Source organism: Erythranthe guttata, chromosome 12 (assembly GCF_056151865.1).
Source record: "Erythranthe guttata isolate IM_541 chromosome 12, IM_541, whole genome shotgun sequence".
In the NCBI taxonomy this organism is placed as follows: domain Eukaryota; kingdom Viridiplantae; phylum Streptophyta; class Magnoliopsida; order Lamiales; family Phrymaceae; genus Erythranthe; species Erythranthe guttata.
In genome coordinates, this window is record NC_142544.1 from 10859142 (window position 1) to 10880606 (window position 21465).

The 21465-nt window shown below is 34.5% G+C and overlaps 3 protein-coding genes and 1 long non-coding RNA gene across 5 annotated transcripts; 3 read left to right on the forward strand and 1 right to left on the reverse strand.

Annotated features, from left to right (window-relative positions):
* Positions 1-2013, forward strand: LOC105949969 (sugar transport protein 1). The gene is made up of 3 exons (XM_088826933.1): positions 1-239; positions 332-654; positions 757-2013. Exons 1-3 carry the CDS (start codon positions 107-109, stop codon positions 1828-1830), a joined length of 1530 nt encoding a protein of 509 aa, XP_088683059.1. The 5' UTR covers positions 1-106; the 3' UTR covers positions 1831-2013.
* Positions 2014-5210: 3197 nt separating this feature from the next.
* Positions 5211-7081, forward strand: LOC148766436 (uncharacterized). Of its 2 annotated transcripts, XR_016034809.1 has the most exons (6): positions 5211-5379; positions 5570-5624; positions 6277-6333; positions 6456-6501; positions 6605-6700; positions 6902-7081. It is a non-coding gene; the product is annotated as an uncharacterized LOC148766436 (long non-coding RNA). The 2 variants fall into 2 exon arrangements; XR_016034808.1 differs by lacking the exon at positions 6456-6501.
* Positions 7082-12568: 5487 nt separating this feature from the next.
* Positions 12569-14581, forward strand: LOC105950012 (sugar transport protein 1). Its single transcript, XM_012973336.2, has 3 exons — positions 12569-12807; positions 12900-13222; positions 13325-14581. The coding sequence occupies exons 1-3, from the start codon at positions 12675-12677 to the stop codon at positions 14396-14398; spliced, it is 1530 nt and encodes a 509-aa protein (XP_012828790.2). The 5' UTR covers positions 12569-12674; the 3' UTR covers positions 14399-14581.
* Positions 14582-15944: 1363 nt separating this feature from the next.
* Positions 15945-18046, reverse strand: LOC148766437 (uncharacterized). The gene is made up of 3 exons (XM_088826512.1): positions 16264-18046; positions 16115-16177; positions 15945-16048 (listed from the first exon to the last, which is right to left on the reverse strand). Exons 1-2 carry the CDS (start codon positions 18026-18028, stop codon positions 16158-16160), a joined length of 1785 nt encoding a protein of 594 aa, XP_088682638.1. The 5' UTR covers positions 18029-18046; the 3' UTR covers positions 15945-16048; positions 16115-16157.
* Between the last annotated feature and the right edge of the window lie 3419 nt (positions 18047-21465).

Below are 21465 nucleotides of genomic sequence, written 5' to 3' on the forward strand. Positions count from 1 at the left end.
CCCAGTTATTAATTCTGATTGCTTAATTAATTTGACTTGATTTCTCTCTAGCTCTCGATCATATAACTCTTCTCTCTCTCTCTTGATCTAGTTTTAATTAGTATCCATGGGTGGTGTTTCCTTTGACGGAGGAAGTCCTCCACCTTCGTACCCCGGCAAACTGACACCCTATGTTCTCCTAACTGTATTGGCCGGAGCCGCCGGTGGTTTGATTTTTGGCTACGATCTTGGTATATCTGGTACGTATATATATATACCTCGTACTTATGAATTACTATCTATCTATCTTTATGAAATTCTTCTTATGAATTATTTTGACATTCTTGAATAGGTGGGGTGACTTCTATGGCGCCTTTCTTGGAAAAATTCTTCCCTGACGTTTACGAGAGGCAACAATCGATCACGTCGACCAACCAGTACTGCAAGTTTAACAGCCCCACACTCCAATTGTTCACATCCTCCCTGTACTTGGCTGCCCTCTTCGCCTCCTTAGCCGCGGGGGAGGTCACCAAGAAATTCGGCCGTCGTATATCCATGATGATGGCCGGTTTTATCTTCTTGTTCGGCGCCGCCCTCAACGCCGGTGCTGTCCACCTATCCATGCTCATCTTGGGCCGTATTCTACTTGGGATCGGCATTGGCTTTGCTAACCAGGTATTTTATTTATTTTTGTATTTTTTTTTCTTTGTTTTTAAATATGGTTATGCATGATATTTAATTTACTCAACCCAATTAATTTCTTGAATTGACGTGCAGTCGGTGCCTTTGTATCTTTCCGAGATGTCTCCGTACAACTACCGTGGAAGGTTCAACATTTGTTTCCAGTTGATGATCACAATTGGGATACTTTGCGCCAATTTGATCAACTTCGGGACGGCCAAGATAAGCGGCGGCTGGGGGTGGCGCCTGAGCTTGGGCCTTGCCGGTGTCCCCGCCGTGATAATTCTCATCGCTTCCTTCTTCCTCTCCGACACACCCAACTCCATGGTCCAAAGAGGGAGGGAGATTGAAGCCAAAGCCCTTCTGAAGCGCATACGTGGCGTTGATAACGTGGACGCCGAATTCAACGACATGCTGGCTGCCAAGAACGAAGCGGACCTCGTGGAGAGTCCGTGGAGGAATCTTTTTGGAACAAAGTGCTACAGACCCCAACTTGCCATGTCCATTCTCATCCCTTTCTTCCAGCAGTTCACCGGAATCAACGTCATCATGTTCTACGCTCCAGTGCTCTTCCAGAGCCTCGGTTTCGGGTCGGACGCCTCACTTATCTCGTCAGTGATCACCGGAGTTGTCAACATGTTTGCCACCGGGGTGTCAATCTACGGTTCCGATCGGTGGGGGAGGAGGAGCCTCTTCCTCGAAGGCGGCGTGCAAATGTTCATTTTCCAGTCACTCATAGCGGGGCTAATCGGGTGGAGATTCGGGGTGTCAGGAAACGTGACGGATATACCCTTTTGGTTCGCGGCGGTTGTGGTCGTGTGCATATGCGTGTACGTAATGGGGTTCGCGTGGTCGTGGGGACCGTTGGGGTGGCTGTACCCGAGCGAGATATTCCCTCTGGAGGTCCGGTCGGCAGCACAGAGCGTCACGGTGGCCGTTAACATGGCCTTCACATTCATAGTAGGGCAGTGCTTCCTCACAATGCTCTGCTCAATGAAGTACGGTCTATTCATCTTCTTTGCTTTCTTCGTAGCAGTGATGACATTGTTCTGCTATTTCTTCATGCCCGAGACAAAGAATATTCCGATCGAGGAGATGACGCAGGTCTGGAGGAGCCATTGGTTCTGGAAGAGGTTTATGAATGAGCCAAAAATAAGGCCATCGCCATGAGCAACTTGAGAGATCGAGTTTGAGTTTGATATATCTATGGTACTCTTGCGTTTTTTTTCTTTTTTTTCTTTCTATTATTGCTAATTCCTGCTTTTGTATAAATATATAGATATAGATAGTTTAATTAGTTGGAGGAGGAACGAAACATATTATCGTTTCTCAATATATATTTATTCTTCAATATATGACATTTTTTCATGTTTTGTTTTTTCCATTAATCGTGATTTTTCCAAACATGTATTACATGTTAGGGTCCATTCGACATACATCCCCCATATGGAAAATATATAAGGATAGGTCCACCCCTAAAATTCTTCCAAACTGCATTCAACATCATTGTTCAACTGCATTTAGCATTTATGGACATGTATTTATCATTTTTATTGATTTATTTAATAAAATAATATAAATATTTATTTTACTATTATATTTTATAGATACCCTCTTTTGTATTTTAGTATTTTTTTATTTTTTTTACTTTTTAATTATTTTATTATTTTATTTTTTTTAATTTTTATTATTTTTTTAATTTTAAAATTTTAATTTTTTTTTTTTAATTTCAAATTTTTGAAACTTACTGTACTGAAATTGACTACACATGACTATAGTATACCACAGTCATGTATAGTTATATATAGTCATGTACTGTCTTTTAACCCCAAAGTCATAGTAAACCGTTGATTATATAAAAAAAACTTCATCTACACCCAACAAAAATTGAAAAAAACACAATAATCAAGATCACTATACATTAGAAAAACCACATAACTTGTATATAACTATATATTGCTACGTGAAACTATACATGACTATAGTTATCTATAGTCATCTATACGACTATATTTGACTCAAATCCCGCTTTTCAATACGAGAACGGCTTGTTTTGAACGATGAACACAAAGCCCACTCCGCAAAAACTTACTACATAGTAGTTCAAACACCAAGACCTGCAAAAAAAGAAAAAAGAGTTAAACAAACAACAAATTTCGCTTCAAATTTGAATCTATACACACACACACACACACACACACACACACACACACACACACTATCACTTACTGACACATACATACACACCCACCAACATATACTCCCCACATAACTCATACATGACTACATGTTATTGTATGTTACTATATAATACAAATCATAAATCATACACACACTATCACTTACTGACATACATACACATCACCAACATATACTCCCCACATAACTCATACATGACTACATGTTACTATATGTTACTATATAATACAATCATAAATCATACACACACTATCACTTAGTGACATACATACATATACTCCCCACATATACTACATATACATGACTACATGTTACTATATGTTATTATATAATACAAATCATAAATCATAAATTTCAAGAGGTAAATCATAAAATTGGACCTAAAAGATTCACCAAGCATACAAAATTTCATTTAATTACGACACACGTTTCATTCAAATGGCAGAAAAAAAAAATCCAAATTAGAATATTATATAATAAACTAAAAGAATGCACACACACACAGACACAAACAAAGAACTCGATCAAACACGAAATTGATTAAAAAATCTAGACAATTGAAACAAAATATTAGTTGAGCCGAAAAATTAGAGTCGAATTAAAATCGAGAACAAATGACTATAGCGTACTACAAGTCCACATGTTACTAAATGTGACTATATATGATTGCAGTCACATGTAGTCATATATAGTTTTATATAGTAAAATTTGTAGCAGATTTAAGTTTTAACAGAAGTTTTATATTGCTAATCCTTTCTTAATTCTAAGCTAACTCCTACACCAACAAATAAGTAATAGTTACAACTGATAATACGAAAAGCAAACTCCAACAAATCACCAATTATAATAGGAAAAGCAAACCCTCACAAATAGCCAATTATAATGAAATTGTAGACAAATTAGCTAACTAAGCCATAGATCTCCACCAAAATCAAAACAAACTAACATAATGAACAAAATTAACACTCCCTGTTAGGGGTGGATTCGGTACGGTTGCCAAATATTTTCTAAGAAGGTCCGATGTATAATCAGAATAATTAACATAATTTTCTTCATTGAAACAAGAACATATACCATGATAATGTAAATATTGTTTAATGGAACAACTAGGTATTTGTTAGGAACTTGATTGTACTTAATAATTATTACATACAATAAATATTTTACTAATGTTATACATACATGTAGGTAAAAGAATAAAATATTCATACATCATAATTCATATATAATAAAATTAGTTGGCTATAAGAAACATAAAAGACAATTTAGTAGAATATATATGTTCAATTACAAAATTCAACTTTGTAGAAAAAAAAAAAAAAAGCAAATACACTACCATTAACTTAAGGAAAAAATAATTGATGCCATTTATAAGCTTCTAAGTAAACAAAATAGAATTACAAAAAATAATATCGAAAAAAATATATTAATCGGATTAAAATATAAATTGCGGTACGGTACGGTATTACCGTGGTATTAGAAATACAATACCAATACCGTACCATATTGTAATGGTACGGTACTAATACCGTACCGTAGACAATGGTAACCGTTGTTTCGGTAATTTTTCGGTAATCCTTGGTTGGTATACCATGGTATATGGTAATCGGTAATTTTTTTCCAGCCCTACTCCCTGTCATTAATTATTACGAAGACGAACTAAAAACATGCGATTATTTACTTCATACATTATAAATTGCAACCTTACCAAGCTAAAAACTCGTGCGGCGGAATACCGATTCCGTTCGTCGACTACGGCCCAGATACATATCGTATTCTCTGGCAATAGAAATCGTCGTCGAAATACGGATCTCGTACGGCGGAATATGGATCTCGTTCTTACACTACTAGAAAATTGTGATATAGCGACGGAAATTAGCAACAGACAACATATATGTTTCTAAAATAGTATTTAGCAACATATTTGGCAACGAATAAAAAGATCGTCTCTTTACTTATTAAATTTCAGTTATAGCGACAGTAGTTAGTGACGGCTAATAAATCCGTTTCTAAAATAATTATTTAGAAATAGATTTAGCGACAGACATCCAATCGGTCACAGACGTAGATATTTGGGGACAAAATCTAGTAACGGATAACAATTTCGTTTCTAAAATAAAATATATAGTAATGAATATAGCTACAGATAAATATAATATTCTAAAATAATTTTTAAACAGTAGATTCTCGCAATAGTAAAATTATATTTTTTTATATTAGTTAATTGAAATCAATAATCAATCAAAATAAAATTAATGTAATAATTTCAACTAGTATTAAATCTAAAATATATATCATAATAAGTATGAAAATATATAATTGTTGGAAATAATATATTTCAACACATATATCGTTCTCCCATACCGCCGTCTTCTTTATCCCCATTTATTCTTTAAGTTTCCTTCTCTCTTATGCGGTTAACAGAAGACGACGCCTCTATGTCTCGCCTTGCTCTCGCTGTAACCACCGTGGGTGGCCTTTTGTTATCACCTCCGCCACAATAGTCTCTCCATAGGCCAGGTTTGCTTTTCCCCCTCTCTCTCTCTCGCTATCCCACTCTTCAATTGGAAGTTAGGGTTTTTGCTTATAGGCCCTAAATTGGGTTTTAGTTTGACATTTAAAACATAGATTTATATAACTTTATTTCATAAAATTGTATGTAAGAGTTCTTGAATTGTATTTTGGGACTGAAAAGTTGAATGTTCAACAGAGACTTAGGGTCGAGTGATTTTCTAGATCGATCCATTTTGATTGAGAAAAATATGGTACGTGCTTACCTACCCAAACTTTATTTTGTTTGCCAGTCTATTTTATTGAGCTTTTGTATATGTTTTTTTTCCTGGTTTGAGTGATGTGTAGTACGCACATTTTAATATTGTACTATATTGACTACAGATAACATCTTGAAAACTTTCTTTCCTCTGCAATTTTTTGTAAACAGATATTATTGGTAAAATACTAGATTCTTTGGAAGCACTGTAATCATAAGAACTCATTCAGAATGGGGATACATGTATTGTGGTTCTTAAACATTTTCCGTGCAATTAGTGTAGAGAAAGGGAAAAAAGTAATTCTTATCATTTTGTATTATACGTTTCAATTTTTAGGTTTATAAATTGATAAAGAAATCAATTGGTGTAAAATATAGTAAAACATAAAAACAAATAGTATGTCATCTACACAAGGGATTGGTGGTTTGGAATTTTATATCTTTTAGATCACTATGTTTACTATCTAAACTTTTGGTAAAATTTTATATCCATGATTTATATTTCTAGGAGTATATTTAGAATACTAAGTTGGGTAGTTCCACGAGCATGTCTGAATCTATTAGATATAGTTGATTGATTGTGTTAACATTTTTTCTAAGTGTTTAATCTTAATACCTACTATGATGGATTTAAACATTTTTTACAGGAAAATGGTGTCAACATGGGTAAAGTTGAGGTACATCACCATATGAATGAAGTTGAGGTAAATCACCATATGTTTTGTTTGACTCACTATTCTATTGTATAACTTTGATACATGCATAACAACATTTTGCATTAAACGTTTATGTAAAAATATTTATTTATGTTTTAAATTGTTCGCAGAAAGAAAGAAACCAATTGCTGATGCAAAAAATCTGGTTAATTCAAAGTATTCAACTACTCAAAAATAGTGTAGACTGAATTGTTTCATTGTGACTTAAATCTTTTATTATTATATGAAGTCTGAATGCGATATTGCTTTCCACTTGCAGATGCACAGTTTAGCTTGACTTGCTTGAATAAATTGTAAACATGGTTTGTGAGAATGATCAAGATTTGATGATTCACCGTAGTTATTTTATGGCCAAGTAAGTGAATACCTATTTTCGTTGGTTTTGTTGTAAAGAAAGTGATTTACACATTCAACATTGAGATATTTAAATTGTTAATACGTGTCTTTGTACTACATGTTTATCTTTCTAGCTAGAATATAGATGAATTATTTGTAATTCTTCATATCTTAAATTATGCTCATTTCTGATTGTAGTATTATCTTTAATTCTTTTCAGATTGTCATTCAAGCAATGCATCAAAGTCAACGAGTAGGATCTGCTGAAGATGCTGAGTGCTGAAGATGTAGAGCGGACAATGAATTTACAGAATATGACTGAATACGAGCAAAGCTCGTCAAAGAGTTTATAGGATATGACTGAATTTGTTTTATTTTGACTATGTAGCAAACTTTTGAATGATCATCAGAATGCGTTCTATAATATTTCTAGCTTATTGAATATATATTGAGTTTTTGAACATTTTTGTTGGTATACAGTATATTCAATCATGCATTTAAATATGGTAGCAAGCACATTTGAAAAATATATATATATATATATATATATATATATATATATATATATATATATATATATATATATATATATATATATATATATATATATATATATATATACACGGTCTCAATTAGTTACGAATTTAGAAATGGAACTAGTGACAAATATATTCAATAGAGCAACAAAAATGTAGCGACGGATTTTAATCTATCGCTGAAAGTCAAAGCAGCTTCATTTTGTTGACCAGGGTTAGCGACGTCTTCGTTATCACTAGTGACGAATTGTTCCGTAGCTATATTAGTGACGGATTAAACATGGTTCGTAACTAAAATTTAGCGACGCGGCTTTTATCTACGGACATAGCAACGGAGCATTTCTGTTGTTAAATCCTAATTAGCAACAGATTAATGGTATTTAGCCACGGATATGTCCGTTGCTAAATGACAGTTTTCTAGTAGTGTTAGTGTGGGCAGCAGCGGCGGCAGACGGCGACGGGGGGAGCAGCGTCGTCAGACGGCGACGGAGGGAGCATCGGCTGCTTGCGGCGACGGAGGGAGCAACGATTCCATTCTCGTCGTGGGGAGCAACGGCAGCGGGCAGCGGCGGCGGCGGCGACGCAAGTCGGGGGAGAAGCAGATGTGGCCATGGTTGTGGATAGAAAGAGAAAGAGAGAGTTAGAGAGAGAAGAAAAGAAAGAGGGGGAGAGATATCACGTGATTGAGAGAGATTTAGAGAGAGAATAAGAGAAAGAGGGGATGAGATGTAACGGCTGAATGAGTGGAGAGAAAAACTAGGGTTTTAAATTGTAACTAAAATGGCAAAACGGGTATTTTAATTTATTTAGGGGGTCTCACTAATTAAGATTAGAATTTGAGTTTTTGACTAAGAAAGAAATATTTATTGGGCCTCCTGATATATATTTTCTAAAATAGGGGGTTATCACTCATTTCCCCTATGTATTTTGTGAAATAAAATTTGGCATTTGTACACAATTCATTTTGAACCCAAACAAACTTCCCTTTCGAAGTTATTGTGCTAAATTCAAATTCTCAAATTCTATTGATTCAAGACTTCTTCAACCCTATACTCGGTGATAAACACCGGGTGGGTCTTCTACTGCCACGTGTCTTTTTTTTATTCTTTAATATATTTCCAGTTAGGGTTTACCTTTAGAGGTTTTAAAAAAAAAAACAAAAAAAAACAAAAACAAAAAAAAAAAACAAAAGAACATGTGGCAGCAGAAGACCCACCTGCTGTTTATCACCGGGTGTAGGGTCGAAGGAGCCGTTGATTCAACATGAGACGAACTAAATGCACATAGGTACACAAAAAATAATCTTACAAATAAACTCATCATACCCATTTTTATCAATTTCATACATTACACTCTAACTTCTCAATATTACACATTGACCCTGGATTTGAACAAACATATCACATTAACCCTCATTTTAATATTTTTTTGAAAAAAAAAAATTATGAATTTTTTTTTCCAGCCAGATTCCCGCGTTGACCTGGCGGTTCTCCGATGTTAACTTTATTATTTTTTAAAAACTCTTTTTTTCTGAAATTTTTTCCGTCCGGTCAACCGCCGTTGACCGCCGGTCTCCGACCTTAATTTTTTTTTCTCTCTAAATTATTGTGTTAATATCAAAATTATTGTCTGAAATAGTAATATTGAATACCAAAACAGTAATATTACTAATATTACTGTCCCAAAGAGTAATATTATTGCATGAGACAGTAATATTACGGACGGAGATAGTAATACTATGGTCGAAGACGCCAAAATTGCAGCTCAAGAGGATTAAATTAATTAATACAGTAAAATTACTGTCTATGAGAGTTAAATTACTGTCGCCGAGAGTTAAATTACTGTTGGAGTCAGTAACTTAAAAGTCAAAACAGTAATATTAATTAAAATAATTTTTTTAAGGAAACAATAAAATTTCAAAAGAAAAAAAACGTCAATGCCTGAGACAGTAATATTACTGTCTCAGACCGTTAAATTATTGTGATCAACAGTTAAATTACTGTTGGAGACAGTAATTTAGCAGTCAAGACAGTAATATTAATTAAAATAATTTTTTTAAGAAAAACAAAATTGTAAAAAGAAATTAAATAAAAAAAAAAGACGACGGCGGTCGACGACGCCAAAAGAAAAAATCAGAAAAAATAAAGATTTCAAAAAAAATTAACAAAAAACTAAAAAAACAAAAGTCAACGCCGGTTACAGGCGGTTGACCTGCCAAAAAAATTTCAGAAAAAAAAACAAGTTTTCAAAATAAAAAAAAAAAGCCAACGGTGGTTGGCCTCTGGTCTCCGACGGTGGCTGGTCAAAATCAGAATAAGGGTCAAAATTGGTTAATTGGTGAAATTCGGCTAAATTGGAGTGTAAAACATGTAATTGGAGTTGAATTAGGGTTTTGATGAATTGAGGGTAATTTTGGTATATATATATATATATATATAAGGGTTTTGCTTATTTGCAAATTAAGTTTGAATGATCTGCAATTATTTGGAAGTTAAAAAAGTTGGATGTCCTTTTTTTAATTAAAGTGTCCTTATCATGCTCATATTTGCCATTTACCCTAAATTTTTATCTGTATTTTATCTCCTAAATATTATTTTAGATTTTATCTCCTAAATATCCGACGGCTCCTTCTACACAATTTTTTTTTTGTTCATAGTTCATATAGTGGTTCGATTTTTGCATATCTTATATATAAAAGAAAGAAATGCTGGGCAACCCTAAAAAATCCAATGATATTTCTGTAATTATTTATTTTTAATATTTTTTCTCTATTAATTTCTAACTATCATTTTTAATAATTATCAAAATTAAAACTAACCCCGCGAAGAATCCTACCTTATTGCTACTTATATAATTATTTATTTTAATATTTTTCTGTACTAATTCTTTAACTATAATTTCAACAATTAATAATCTCCTTAAACGCTGGGCAACCCAAAAAAACCCAATGGTATTTTGGTAATTATTTATTTTTAATATTTTTTCTCTATTAATTTCTAACTATAACTTTTAACAATTATCGAAATTAAAACTAACCCGCGAAGAATCCTACATTATTGCTACTTATGTAATTATTTATTTTTAATATTTTTCTGTACTAATTTTTTAACTATAATTTTCAACAATTATTAATCTCCGGTTTTTCATCAACATATCTCAAATCTTAAGAGATCAAGTTGGAAATTCGTTTTGTTAAATTTTAGTCTATTTATTTGGATTACAAATCTTAATATGTAAGATTTAAAAAAAGTAATGTTATATAAAATATGAATAATACTACATTATTAAATTTTACTATCGTAGTGTACTATATTTTCTTATTATGTATTAAATTGATTTTTTTTCACTATTTAAATAATATTTCGTGAATCGCACAGGGAAAAATGCTAGTCTATATAAAAGAAAGAAAGGTTATGGCAACTTAAAAAACCCTAATGCCATATTTGTAATTATTTATTGGGTAAATTACACACACCCCCCTGAGGTAAGCTTAAATAACTGTAAGGTCCCTGTGGTATCGATAATTACACTCAGCCCCCTGACACGTAGTCAGAAACTCTAATGGGATAATGAATTGGATACGTTATTCCGATAGGGTTCTAACGGACTATTGGTTTCAGAAAGTGGTGAAGACAACAAAGAGCTATGGGGTGACATGGCTCCCCGAACATTCCCGAACATTTCTTAAATCACCCATAGCTCTTTGTTGTCTCCACCACTTTCTGAAACCAATAGTCCGTTAGAACCCTATCGGAATAACGTATCCAATTCATTATCCCATTAGAGTTTCTGACTACGTGTCAGGGGGCTGAGTGTAATTATCGATACCACAGGGACCTTACAGTTATTTAAGCTTACCTCAGGGGGGTGTGTGTAATTTACCCTTATTTTTATTATTTTAGATTTTTATCAGATTTGTATCTCCTAAATATTATTTTAGATTTTTATCTCCTATATATTATTAGATTTTTGGGCGAATTACAAAGAGGCCCATGACAAGAGACTTAAATGCACATAGGTCCAGACAAAAAACAGTCTTGCAAATAAACCCCTACCCATGTCTTTTGACTAAAATACCATCCATAATATGATTGATAGTGAAAGCAGGAGAGGACGGCCGGATAAAACGGCGAGATCCGATGTAAAACAGGTAGACGTAGCTTAGTTCCCAGATGCACAAGTATATAGAGGAATTCTCGAGAGAAGAGAGAAGAATCGCGCAAAAAACATGAAAAACGAGCGTAGGGCTTTTTAATTTTCAGTCCTTTTTAAATACTAGAAGTCCTTTTTTGATTAAATACATGTGTTATGGGTCTATTTGTCATTTACCCTAATTTAAAAAACCGTAAACATAATTTACAAGAACTAAAATATGAATTAGTATTCTAGTTAAATTCATAATGATTTATTTAAAGGGTAAATGACAAATATGGCGATGAGAAGAAGATCATTTAATTAAAAAAGGGACATCCAACGTTTTTGTCTTGCAAATAAATTCATCTCATTCAAACTTATTTGCAAATAAGGAAAACTCTTTTATATATACCAAAATTACCCACAACTATTAGAAACCCTAATTCAACTTTAATTTCATGATTTACACCCAATTTTACCAATCAACCAATTTTGACCCTAATTTTGACCGCCACGAATGGACACCGTCAGACTTCGGCGGTAAATTTTTTTTGATTTTTTATTTTGAAAATAATTTTTTTTTCTTAATTTTTTTCCCGGCGACTCAACCGTTGTTGACCGCCGTTCTCCAGCATTGACTTTTTTTTAAACCTTTATTTTCTTCTAAAAAAAATATTATTTTCATTAATAATATTGTCTTGGCCTGCAAGGCAAGACAGTAATATTACTGGAGGAGATCCACCAATTTAATTCATTCAAATCAATAACCGTTGGGTGAACGGACGATGGTGTGTTTTGCTAGAATAGGCGGTTTTACGAGCCCGCGCCTATTAGTATAATTTTGAAAAACGTAAACATATTTTAACAAGAACTAAAATATGAATTAGTAATATGGTTTAATTAATTCATAATGATTTATTTAAATTAAGATTAGTAATTAAAATATTTTAAAAAAAAAATTTGAATAATTCATTAGTATAAAAATAGAATCATGGCTGCTATGCAACTCTACCGCACAAGAAATATATAACTTTTGTGTTTATGCATGGTTTGGTTGTTCAAACTTCAAACAGCTCAAGACTCCTATCCTAAATCCATAAAGAGTATTATTAATGGATTTGTAATAGAATAACATAATAATATATGTATATATCTCCTATCCTAAACCAATTACAACTACTCGATTTCTCTTCCTATATATACAGCTGTACATACTTCCCAGTTATTAATTCTGATTGCTTAATTAATTTGACTTGATTTCTCTCTAGCTCTCGATCATATAACTCTTCTCTCTCTCTCTTGATCTAGTTTTAATTAGTATCCATGGGTGGTGTTTCCTTTGACGGAGGAAGTCCTCCACCTTCGTACCCCGGCAAACTGACACCCTATGTTCTCCTAACTGTATTGGCCGGAGCCGCCGGTGGTTTGATTTTTGGCTACGATCTTGGTATATCTGGTACGTATATATATATACCTCGTACTTATGAATTACTATCTATCTATCTTTATGAAATTCTTCTTATGAATTATTTTGACATTCTTGAATAGGTGGGGTGACTTCTATGGCGCCTTTCTTGGAAAAATTCTTCCCTGACGTTTACGAGAGGCAACAATCGATCACGTCGACCAACCAGTACTGCAAGTTTAACAGCCCCACACTCCAATTGTTCACATCCTCCCTGTACTTGGCTGCCCTCTTCGCCTCCTTAGCCGCGGGGGAGGTCACCAAGAAATTCGGCCGTCGTATATCCATGATGATGGCCGGTTTTATCTTCTTGTTCGGCGCCGCCCTCAACGCCGGTGCTGTCCACCTATCCATGCTCATCTTGGGCCGTATTCTACTTGGGATCGGCATTGGCTTTGCTAACCAGGTATTTTATTTATTTTTGTATTTTTTTTTCTTTGTTTTTAAATATGGTTATGCATGATATTTAATTTACTCAACCCAATTAATTTCTTGAATTGACGTGCAGTCGGTGCCTTTGTATCTTTCCGAGATGTCTCCGTACAACTACCGTGGAAGGTTCAACATTTGTTTCCAGTTGATGATCACAATTGGGATACTTTGCGCCAATTTGATCAACTTCGGGACGGCCAAGATAAGCGGCGGCTGGGGGTGGCGCCTGAGCTTGGGCCTTGCCGGTGTCCCCGCCGTGATAATTCTCATCGCTTCCTTCTTCCTCTCCGACACACCCAACTCCATGGTCCAAAGAGGGAGGGAGATTGAAGCCAAAGCCCTTCTGAAGCGCATACGTGGCGTTGATAACGTGGACGCCGAATTCAACGACATGCTGGCTGCCAAGAACGAAGCGGACCTCGTGGAGAGTCCGTGGAGGAATCTTTTTGGAACAAAGTGCTACAGACCCCAACTTGCCATGTCCATTCTCATCCCTTTCTTCCAGCAGTTCACCGGAATCAACGTCATCATGTTCTACGCTCCAGTGCTCTTCCAGAGCCTCGGTTTCGGGTCGGACGCCTCACTTATCTCGTCAGTGATCACCGGAGTTGTCAACATGTTTGCCACCGGGGTGTCAATCTACGGTTCCGATCGGTGGGGGAGGAGGAGCCTCTTCCTCGAAGGCGGCGTGCAAATGTTCATTTTCCAGTCACTCATAGCGGGGCTAATCGGGTGGAGATTCGGGGTGTCAGGAAACGTGACGGATATACCCTTTTGGTTCGCGGCGGTTGTGGTCGTGTGCATATGCGTGTACGTAATGGGGTTCGCGTGGTCGTGGGGACCGTTGGGGTGGCTGTACCCGAGCGAGATATTCCCTCTGGAGGTCCGGTCGGCAGCACAGAGCGTCACGGTGGCCGTTAACATGGCCTTCACATTCATAGTAGGGCAGTGCTTCCTCACAATGCTCTGCTCAATGAAGTACGGTCTATTCATCTTCTTTGCTTTCTTCGTAGCAGTGATGACATTGTTCTGCTATTTCTTCATGCCCGAGACAAAGAATATTCCGATCGAGGAGATGACGCAGGTCTGGAGGAGCCATTGGTTCTGGAAGAGGTTTATGAATGAGCCAAAAATAAGGCCATCGCCATGAGCAACTTGAGAGATCGAGTTTGAGTTTGATATATCTATGGTACTCTTGCGTTTTTTTTCTTTTTTTTCTTTCTATTATTGCTAATTCCTGCTTTTGTATAAATATATAGATATAGATAGTTTAATTAGTTGGAGGAGGAACGAAACATATTATCGTTTCTCAATATATATTTATTCTTCAATATATGACATTTTTTCATGTTTTGTTTTTTCCATTAATCGTGATTTTTCCAAACATGTATAACATTATGTATTTTGTGAAATAAATTTTCGCATTTGTACACAATTCATTTTGAACCCAAACAAACTTACCGTCGTAAGTTATTGTGCTAAATTCAAATTCTGTTGATTCAACATGAGAGGAACTAGTCGAATTTCCAAAGAACAGTCTTGTTGTATATACATTTAGGGGACATAATTTGTCATTTTTTTTGGAGAATTTTCCCCTTACAAAAGTAACTTTCGGAACAAATATGGGAGAGATTGAGATCATTCCAAGCAAGGACTTAATTCCATTTGGAAACGAAAACACGAAGAAAACAAAAGCCCCCAAGATATTTAAGAGGCGTTACAGTCTCCTCTTCACAACACTTACTGGAGAAAGACTTCCTGTAAATCCAATAGACGAAAACAGAAAGTCATATTTAATTTTTACGAGCCCTATTAATGATAAGTCAATTTTAATTTAGAATACAAAATACACGTATACTTGGATGCACACCCATATAAATAGTTCAATTAGATAAAAAGAAAACATAAAAGAACACTTAATAATTAATACAACACCTTCAATGAAAGGTTCATCTGAAGCAAAACAACTAAGAGGAAAGTTGATTGACGACATCAGAGCAACATATTTTATGAAATAAATTACTCGAGTTAAAATCCAGTTGTCTTGGCAATCTTTTGACATGTTATGACTTATGATAGTAAAATAGTAAAATATGAACTTAGCAGAATAGAAAGGAAGTAGCCAAGTTACATACAATATACATGACATATAACTTGTGTTTACGGTTGTTCAAAAATAGAAAATTCCCGAGGAAAAAACAGTAGAGATATTTACCTCACGATCAACTTCACAAATTGTGTCTGATTAATAATTGCGTTGAAAACCTCAAAGAGCACATTAGCTCTTTGCTATGCTTGTTGCCAGCTGTGCACCGAGTTTTTCCAAGTCAAGAACAAAGCATAAGACAAAATTTAACAATTCTACTGATGAACAATGTGACACAACTTGCACTTTAACGAGAGAAAAAAAAATAAAAAATTTAACAGCTGATAAGAACTCACCGATCAATTTTGTTCGCAACATTTTCCTGATAAAAGCTCTGCATTTCAAGTGCATCACTCTTTCTAACCCTTCCGATCAAGGTGGTATCTTTTTTTCTGAAATTATCATCCTCATATAAATTAATATTAGAGTCGATATAACCCCGTAAAGCCAACAGAACTAGAGAGCATAGTTCAATTTTATTGCCATTAACAACATTTCCATTATGTCACAAAGCCAAGACAAAATGTGACAATAATTTAATAAAATATACCACAATTAGTCGATATTTGACGCTTATCAGCGTAGAAACCTAAAAGAGTTGGTAAATATCTGATCCATGTTCAATTGCATTCCATGAAACGTAGTCTCTACATTCTGGCAAATAAGATCAAATAAGTAGTATTCATTTAAACTAAATCTCTAAAATCTTGAGCAATTTACCTTGTTTTCCCACAAAGAGCAATTGACTAAGCACCATCATCTGTTATAACGCCACAACTTCAACTGCAAATACAAAAATAGCCCATTTAGAAAGTGGCCGTTTTCACACACATGAACCGACCATAAGCTTGAGACTGTTTTATAATTACCTTCAAATGGTTTGCGGTATCTCGTAAAGTCCGTTTCAAAGCCTGCCTTGCGCATTTCATCCAAAAGTTTCGTGTATTCATCCACATTGCCCTGCTGCAAAAGGCTACTAAGAAATCCAGAATAGGTTTTGACCGAAGGAGCAATCCCTTCCTTCGTCATTCTCCCCATAAGTTTAAGTGCTTCACTTTTGCTGCCGCTCTTAAAGCACTCGTTAATCAATGTATTGTAAGTGATTAGATTCGGAACTAACCCTTTCGATTGAAGTTTATGAAAAAGCCTCAATGCACGGTCAAGGTTTCCGGATTTACATAACCCATCTATAAGGGCATTATACGTAACTATATTCGGAGAAATACCCTTTTCCGTCATTTCGTCACGTAATAGAAAAGCTTCATTAACGTCACCCGAAGTGGCTGCACTGTGTATAAGGGCAGAGTAAGTGAACTCGTCTGGTACAAAGCCTCTTTGCGATAAACCACTGATAACTTTTCTTGCATCGTTCGTCTTCCCACATTTGCATAATCCAGCTATAACAACATTATACAGAATACTACTGGGAATTATATTTCCTTTCACACTTTCATCAATGGTGGTTGCAATTTTCTGGGCTTCGGTCGGAATTTTATCGAAGTTGAAAAAATCGTAAAATTGTTTAAGATTCGGGACAACATCTAATTCCACCATTTTCTGCAGTAACATATTTGCGCCATCTGTCCGACCAAGCTTATTTAATCCGCTAATAATTATGGTACATATATGTACATTTGGAGCAATTCCTTTTCCTCTCATTTCGAAATACGCGTCAAACGCCTTCTTGAGATTCCCTTCTTTGAACCAACCGCTCATAAGTGCTCCATATGTAATAATATTAGGACTTAGCCCTTTCGCATGAAATTCCGAAAGCAGCTTAGAAATTTCCTTCGATTTATCCGCTCGAAACAATCCACTAATAAGCGAATTATACATTTCAATAGAAGCGGGAACTCCCTCCATATCCATAATTTCTTTAATTTCAAAAGCTCGTTCAACATCTCCAGCTCTACAATACCCATCAATCAAGATTCTATTAGTCACTTCATCAATCGAACAACCCCTTTCCTTCATCTTCTCGAGAATTTGCTCCGCTACAATCATTTTCCCCATTTTACACAATCCATTGAGCATAGTGTTGAATAAAATAGTACTTTTCGTGGGGCCCTTTGCAAGAGCTTGCTTCCACATCATCAAAGCCTTATCAAAGTCTCCCTTTCTGAAAAGACCGTGAACAATTGTGCTAAATCCAATTTCATCGGGAATAAAACCTCTCTTGAGCATCAACTGCCAAAGGGAGAGAGCATCTTCCACATCACCATAATCACACAAACCTTTTAAAAGAATATTATAACTTATATTTGCCGGATAAACACCATTACCAGCCATATTACGACAAAGCTTGAGAGCATCGTCGATCAATCCTCTTTTACAATAACCATCCAATAAAGTAGTGTAGCTATAATTATCCGGCTTTAAATTCCCTTCAACCATAGTCATTATAACTTTCTCCGCCTCAAAAAGTTGACCATTTTTGCAGTACCCATTAATCATAGAATTGAAAACGAACAAATTCGTCCCCAAACCCGACCTCAACATTTCATTCTTGATTCTCACAGCATCATCCATATTTCCATCACGACAATACCCATCGATTAATACTCCATAGACCTTTTCATCCAAAACCATCATATTTTCCTTCATCCCTTTAAATACTTCACAAGCTCGATCCATTTTCCCCGTCCGAGAATAACCCTTCAATATATGACATTTTTTCATGTTTTGTTTTTTCCATTAATCGTGATTTTTCCAAACATGTATTACATGTTAGGGTCCATTCGACATACAACCCCCATATGGAAAATATATAAGGATAGGTCCACCCCTAAAATTCTTCCAAACTGCATTCAACATCATTGTTCAACTGCATTTAGCATTTATGGACATGTATTTATCATTTTTATTGATTTATTTAATAAAATAATATAAATATTTATTTTACTATTATATTTTATAGATACCCTCTTTTGTATTTTAGTATTTTTTATTTTTTTTAACTTTTTAATTATTTTATTATTTTATTTTTTTTAATTTTTATTATTTTTTTAATTTTAAAATTTTAAATTTTTTTTTTTTAATTTCAAATTTTTGAAATTTACTGTACTGAAATTGACTACACATGACTATAGTATACCACAGTCATGTATAGTTATATATAGTCATGTACTGTCTTTTAACCCCAAAGTCATAGTAAACCGTTGATTATATAAAAAAAACTTCATCTACACCCAACAAAAATTGAAAAAAACACAATAATCAAGATCACTATACATTAGAAAAACCACATAACTTGTATATAACTATATATTGCTACGTGAAACTATACATGACTATAGTTATCTATAGTCATCTATACGACTATATTTGACTCAAATCCCGCTTTTCAATACGAGAACGGCTTGTTTTGAACGATGAACACAAAGCCCACTCCGCAAAAACTTACTACATAGTAGTTCAAACACCAAGACCTGCAAAAAAAGAAAAAAGAGTTAAACAAACAACAAATTTCGCTTCAAATTTGAATCTACACACACACACACACACACACACACACACACACACACACACACACACACACACACACACACACACTATCACTTACTGACACATACATACACACCACCAACATATACTCCCCACATAACTCATACATGACTACATGTTATTGTATGTTACTATATAATACAAATCATAAATCATACACACACTATCACTTACTGACATACATACACATCACCAACATATACTCCCCACATAACTCATACATGACTACATGTTACTATATGTTACTATATATAAATCATACACACACTATCACTTACTGATATACATACACATCACCAACATATACTCCCCACATAACTCATACATGACTACATGTTACTATGTGTTACTATATAATACAATCATAAATCATACACACACTATCACTTACTGACATACATACATATACTCCCCACATATACTACATATACATGACTACATGTTACTATATGTTATTATATAATACAAATCATAAATCATAAATTTCAAGAGGTAAATCATAAAATTGGACCTAAAAGATTCACCAAGCATACAAAATTTCATTTAATTACGACACACGTTTCATTCAAATGGCAGAAAAAAAAATCCAAATTAGAATATTATATAATAAACTAAAAGAATGCACACACACACACAGACACAAACAAAGAACTCGATCAAACACGAAACTGATTAAAAAATCTAGACAATTGAAACAAAATATTAGTTGAGCCGAAAAATTAGAGTCGAATTAAAATCGAGAACAAATGACTATAGCGTACTACAAGTCCACATGTTACTAAATGTGACTATATATGATTGCAGTCACATGTAGTCATATATAGTTTTATATAGTAAAATTTGTAGCAGATTTAAGTTTTAACAGAAGTTTTATATTGCTAATCCTTTCTTAATTCTAAGCTAACTCCTACACCAACAAATAAGTAATAGTTACAACTGATAATACGAAAAGCAAACTCCAACAAATCACCAATTATAATAGGAAAAGCAAACCCCCACAAATAGCCAATTATAATGAAATTGTAGACAAATTAGCTAACTAAGCCATAGATCTCCACCAAAATCAAAACAAACTAACATAATGAACAAAATTAACACTCCCTGTTAGGGGTGGATTCGGTACGGTTGCCAAATATTTAGCTCAATACCGTGTACCTACCGTACATTGCGGTATTGAAAAAATTCATACCGTTACCGTACCAAAAACTTCGGTATACCAATGTTCGGTATACCGTTATTTTCGGTACGGTACAATCGGTACGTGGTATTTACCGTACTTGGTGATGCATCAAAGATTAAAGAACAAATGACTTTATATATATATATATATATATATATATATATATATATATATATATATATATATATATATATATATATATATATATATATATATCCTAATTGAAAATAGTTCTAGTTACTCTTGTATGAGTTATATCTTATTTTCTAAGAAGGTCCGATGTATAATCAGAATAATTAACATAATTTTCTTCATTGAAACAAGAACATATACCATGATAATGTAAATATTGTTTAATGGAACAACTAGGTATTTGTTAGGAACTTGATTGTACTTAATAATTATTACATACAATAAATATTTTACTAATGTTATACATACATGTAGGTAAAAGAATAAAATATTCATACATCATAATTCATATATAATAAAATTAGTTGGCTATAAGAAACATAAAAGACAATTTAGTAGAATATATATGTTCAATTACAAAATTCAACTTTGTAGAAAAAAAAAAAAAGCAAATACACTACCATTAACTTAAGGAAAAAATAATTGATGCCATTTATAAGCTTCTAAGTAAACAAAATAGAATTACAAAAAATAATATCGAAAAAAATATATTAATCGGATTAAAATATAAATTGCGGTACGGTACGGTATTACCGTGGTATTAGAAATACAATACCAATACCGTACCATATTGTAATGGTACGGTACTAATACCGTACCGTAGACAATGGTAACCGTTGTTTCGGTAATTTTTCGGTAATCCTTGGTTGGTATACCATGGTATATGGTAATCGGTAATTTTTTTCCAGCCCTACTCCCTGTCATTAATTATTACGAAGACGAACTAAAAACATGCGATTATTTACTTCATACATTATAAATTGCAACCTTACCAAGCTAAAAACTCGTGCGGCGGAATACCGATTCCGTTCGTCGACTACGGCCCAGATACATATCGTATTCTCTGGCAATAGAAATCGTCGTCGAAATACGGATCTCGTACGGCGGAATATGGATCTCGTTCTTAGTGTGGGCAGCAGCGGCGGCAGACGGCGACGGGGGGAGCAGCGTCGTCAGACGGCGACGGAGGGAGCATCGGCTGCTTGCGGCGACGGAGGGAGCAACGATTCCATTCTCGTCGTGGGGAGCAACGGCAGCGGGCAGCGGCGGCGGCGGCGACGCAAGTCGGGGGAGAAGCAGATGTGGCCATGGTTGTGGATAGAGAGAGAAAGAGAGAGTTAGAGAGAGAAGAAAAGAAAGAGGGGGAGAGATATCACGTGATTGAGAGAGATTTAGAGAGAGAATAAGAGAAAGA

Excerpts from the sequence above, each read along its gene's own strand:
- LOC105949969 (XM_088826933.1), top strand. The coding sequence starts at position 107 with ATGGGTGGTGTTTCCTTTGACGGAGGAAGTCCTCCACCTTCGTACCCC. Across the intron at positions 240-331 it reads CTACGATCTTGGTATATCTG|GTGGGGTGACTTCTATGGCG; the intron begins GTACGTATATAT and ends ATTCTTGAATAG. Across the intron at positions 655-756 it reads GCATTGGCTTTGCTAACCAG|TCGGTGCCTTTGTATCTTTC; the intron begins GTATTTTATTTA and ends ATTGACGTGCAG.
- LOC105950012 (XM_012973336.2), top strand. The coding sequence starts at position 12,675 with ATGGGTGGTGTTTCCTTTGACGGAGGAAGTCCTCCACCTTCGTACCCC. Across the intron at positions 12,808-12,899 it reads CTACGATCTTGGTATATCTG|GTGGGGTGACTTCTATGGCG; the intron begins GTACGTATATAT and ends ATTCTTGAATAG. Across the intron at positions 13,223-13,324 it reads GCATTGGCTTTGCTAACCAG|TCGGTGCCTTTGTATCTTTC; the intron begins GTATTTTATTTA and ends ATTGACGTGCAG.
- LOC148766437 (XM_088826512.1), bottom strand. The coding sequence starts at position 18,028 with ATGGATCGAGCTTGTGAAGTATTTAAAGGGATGAAGGAAAATATGATG. Across the intron at positions 16,178-16,263 it reads ATACCGCAAACCATTTGAAG|TTGAAGTTGTGGCGTTATAA; the intron begins GTAATTATAAAA and ends TTGTATTTGCAG.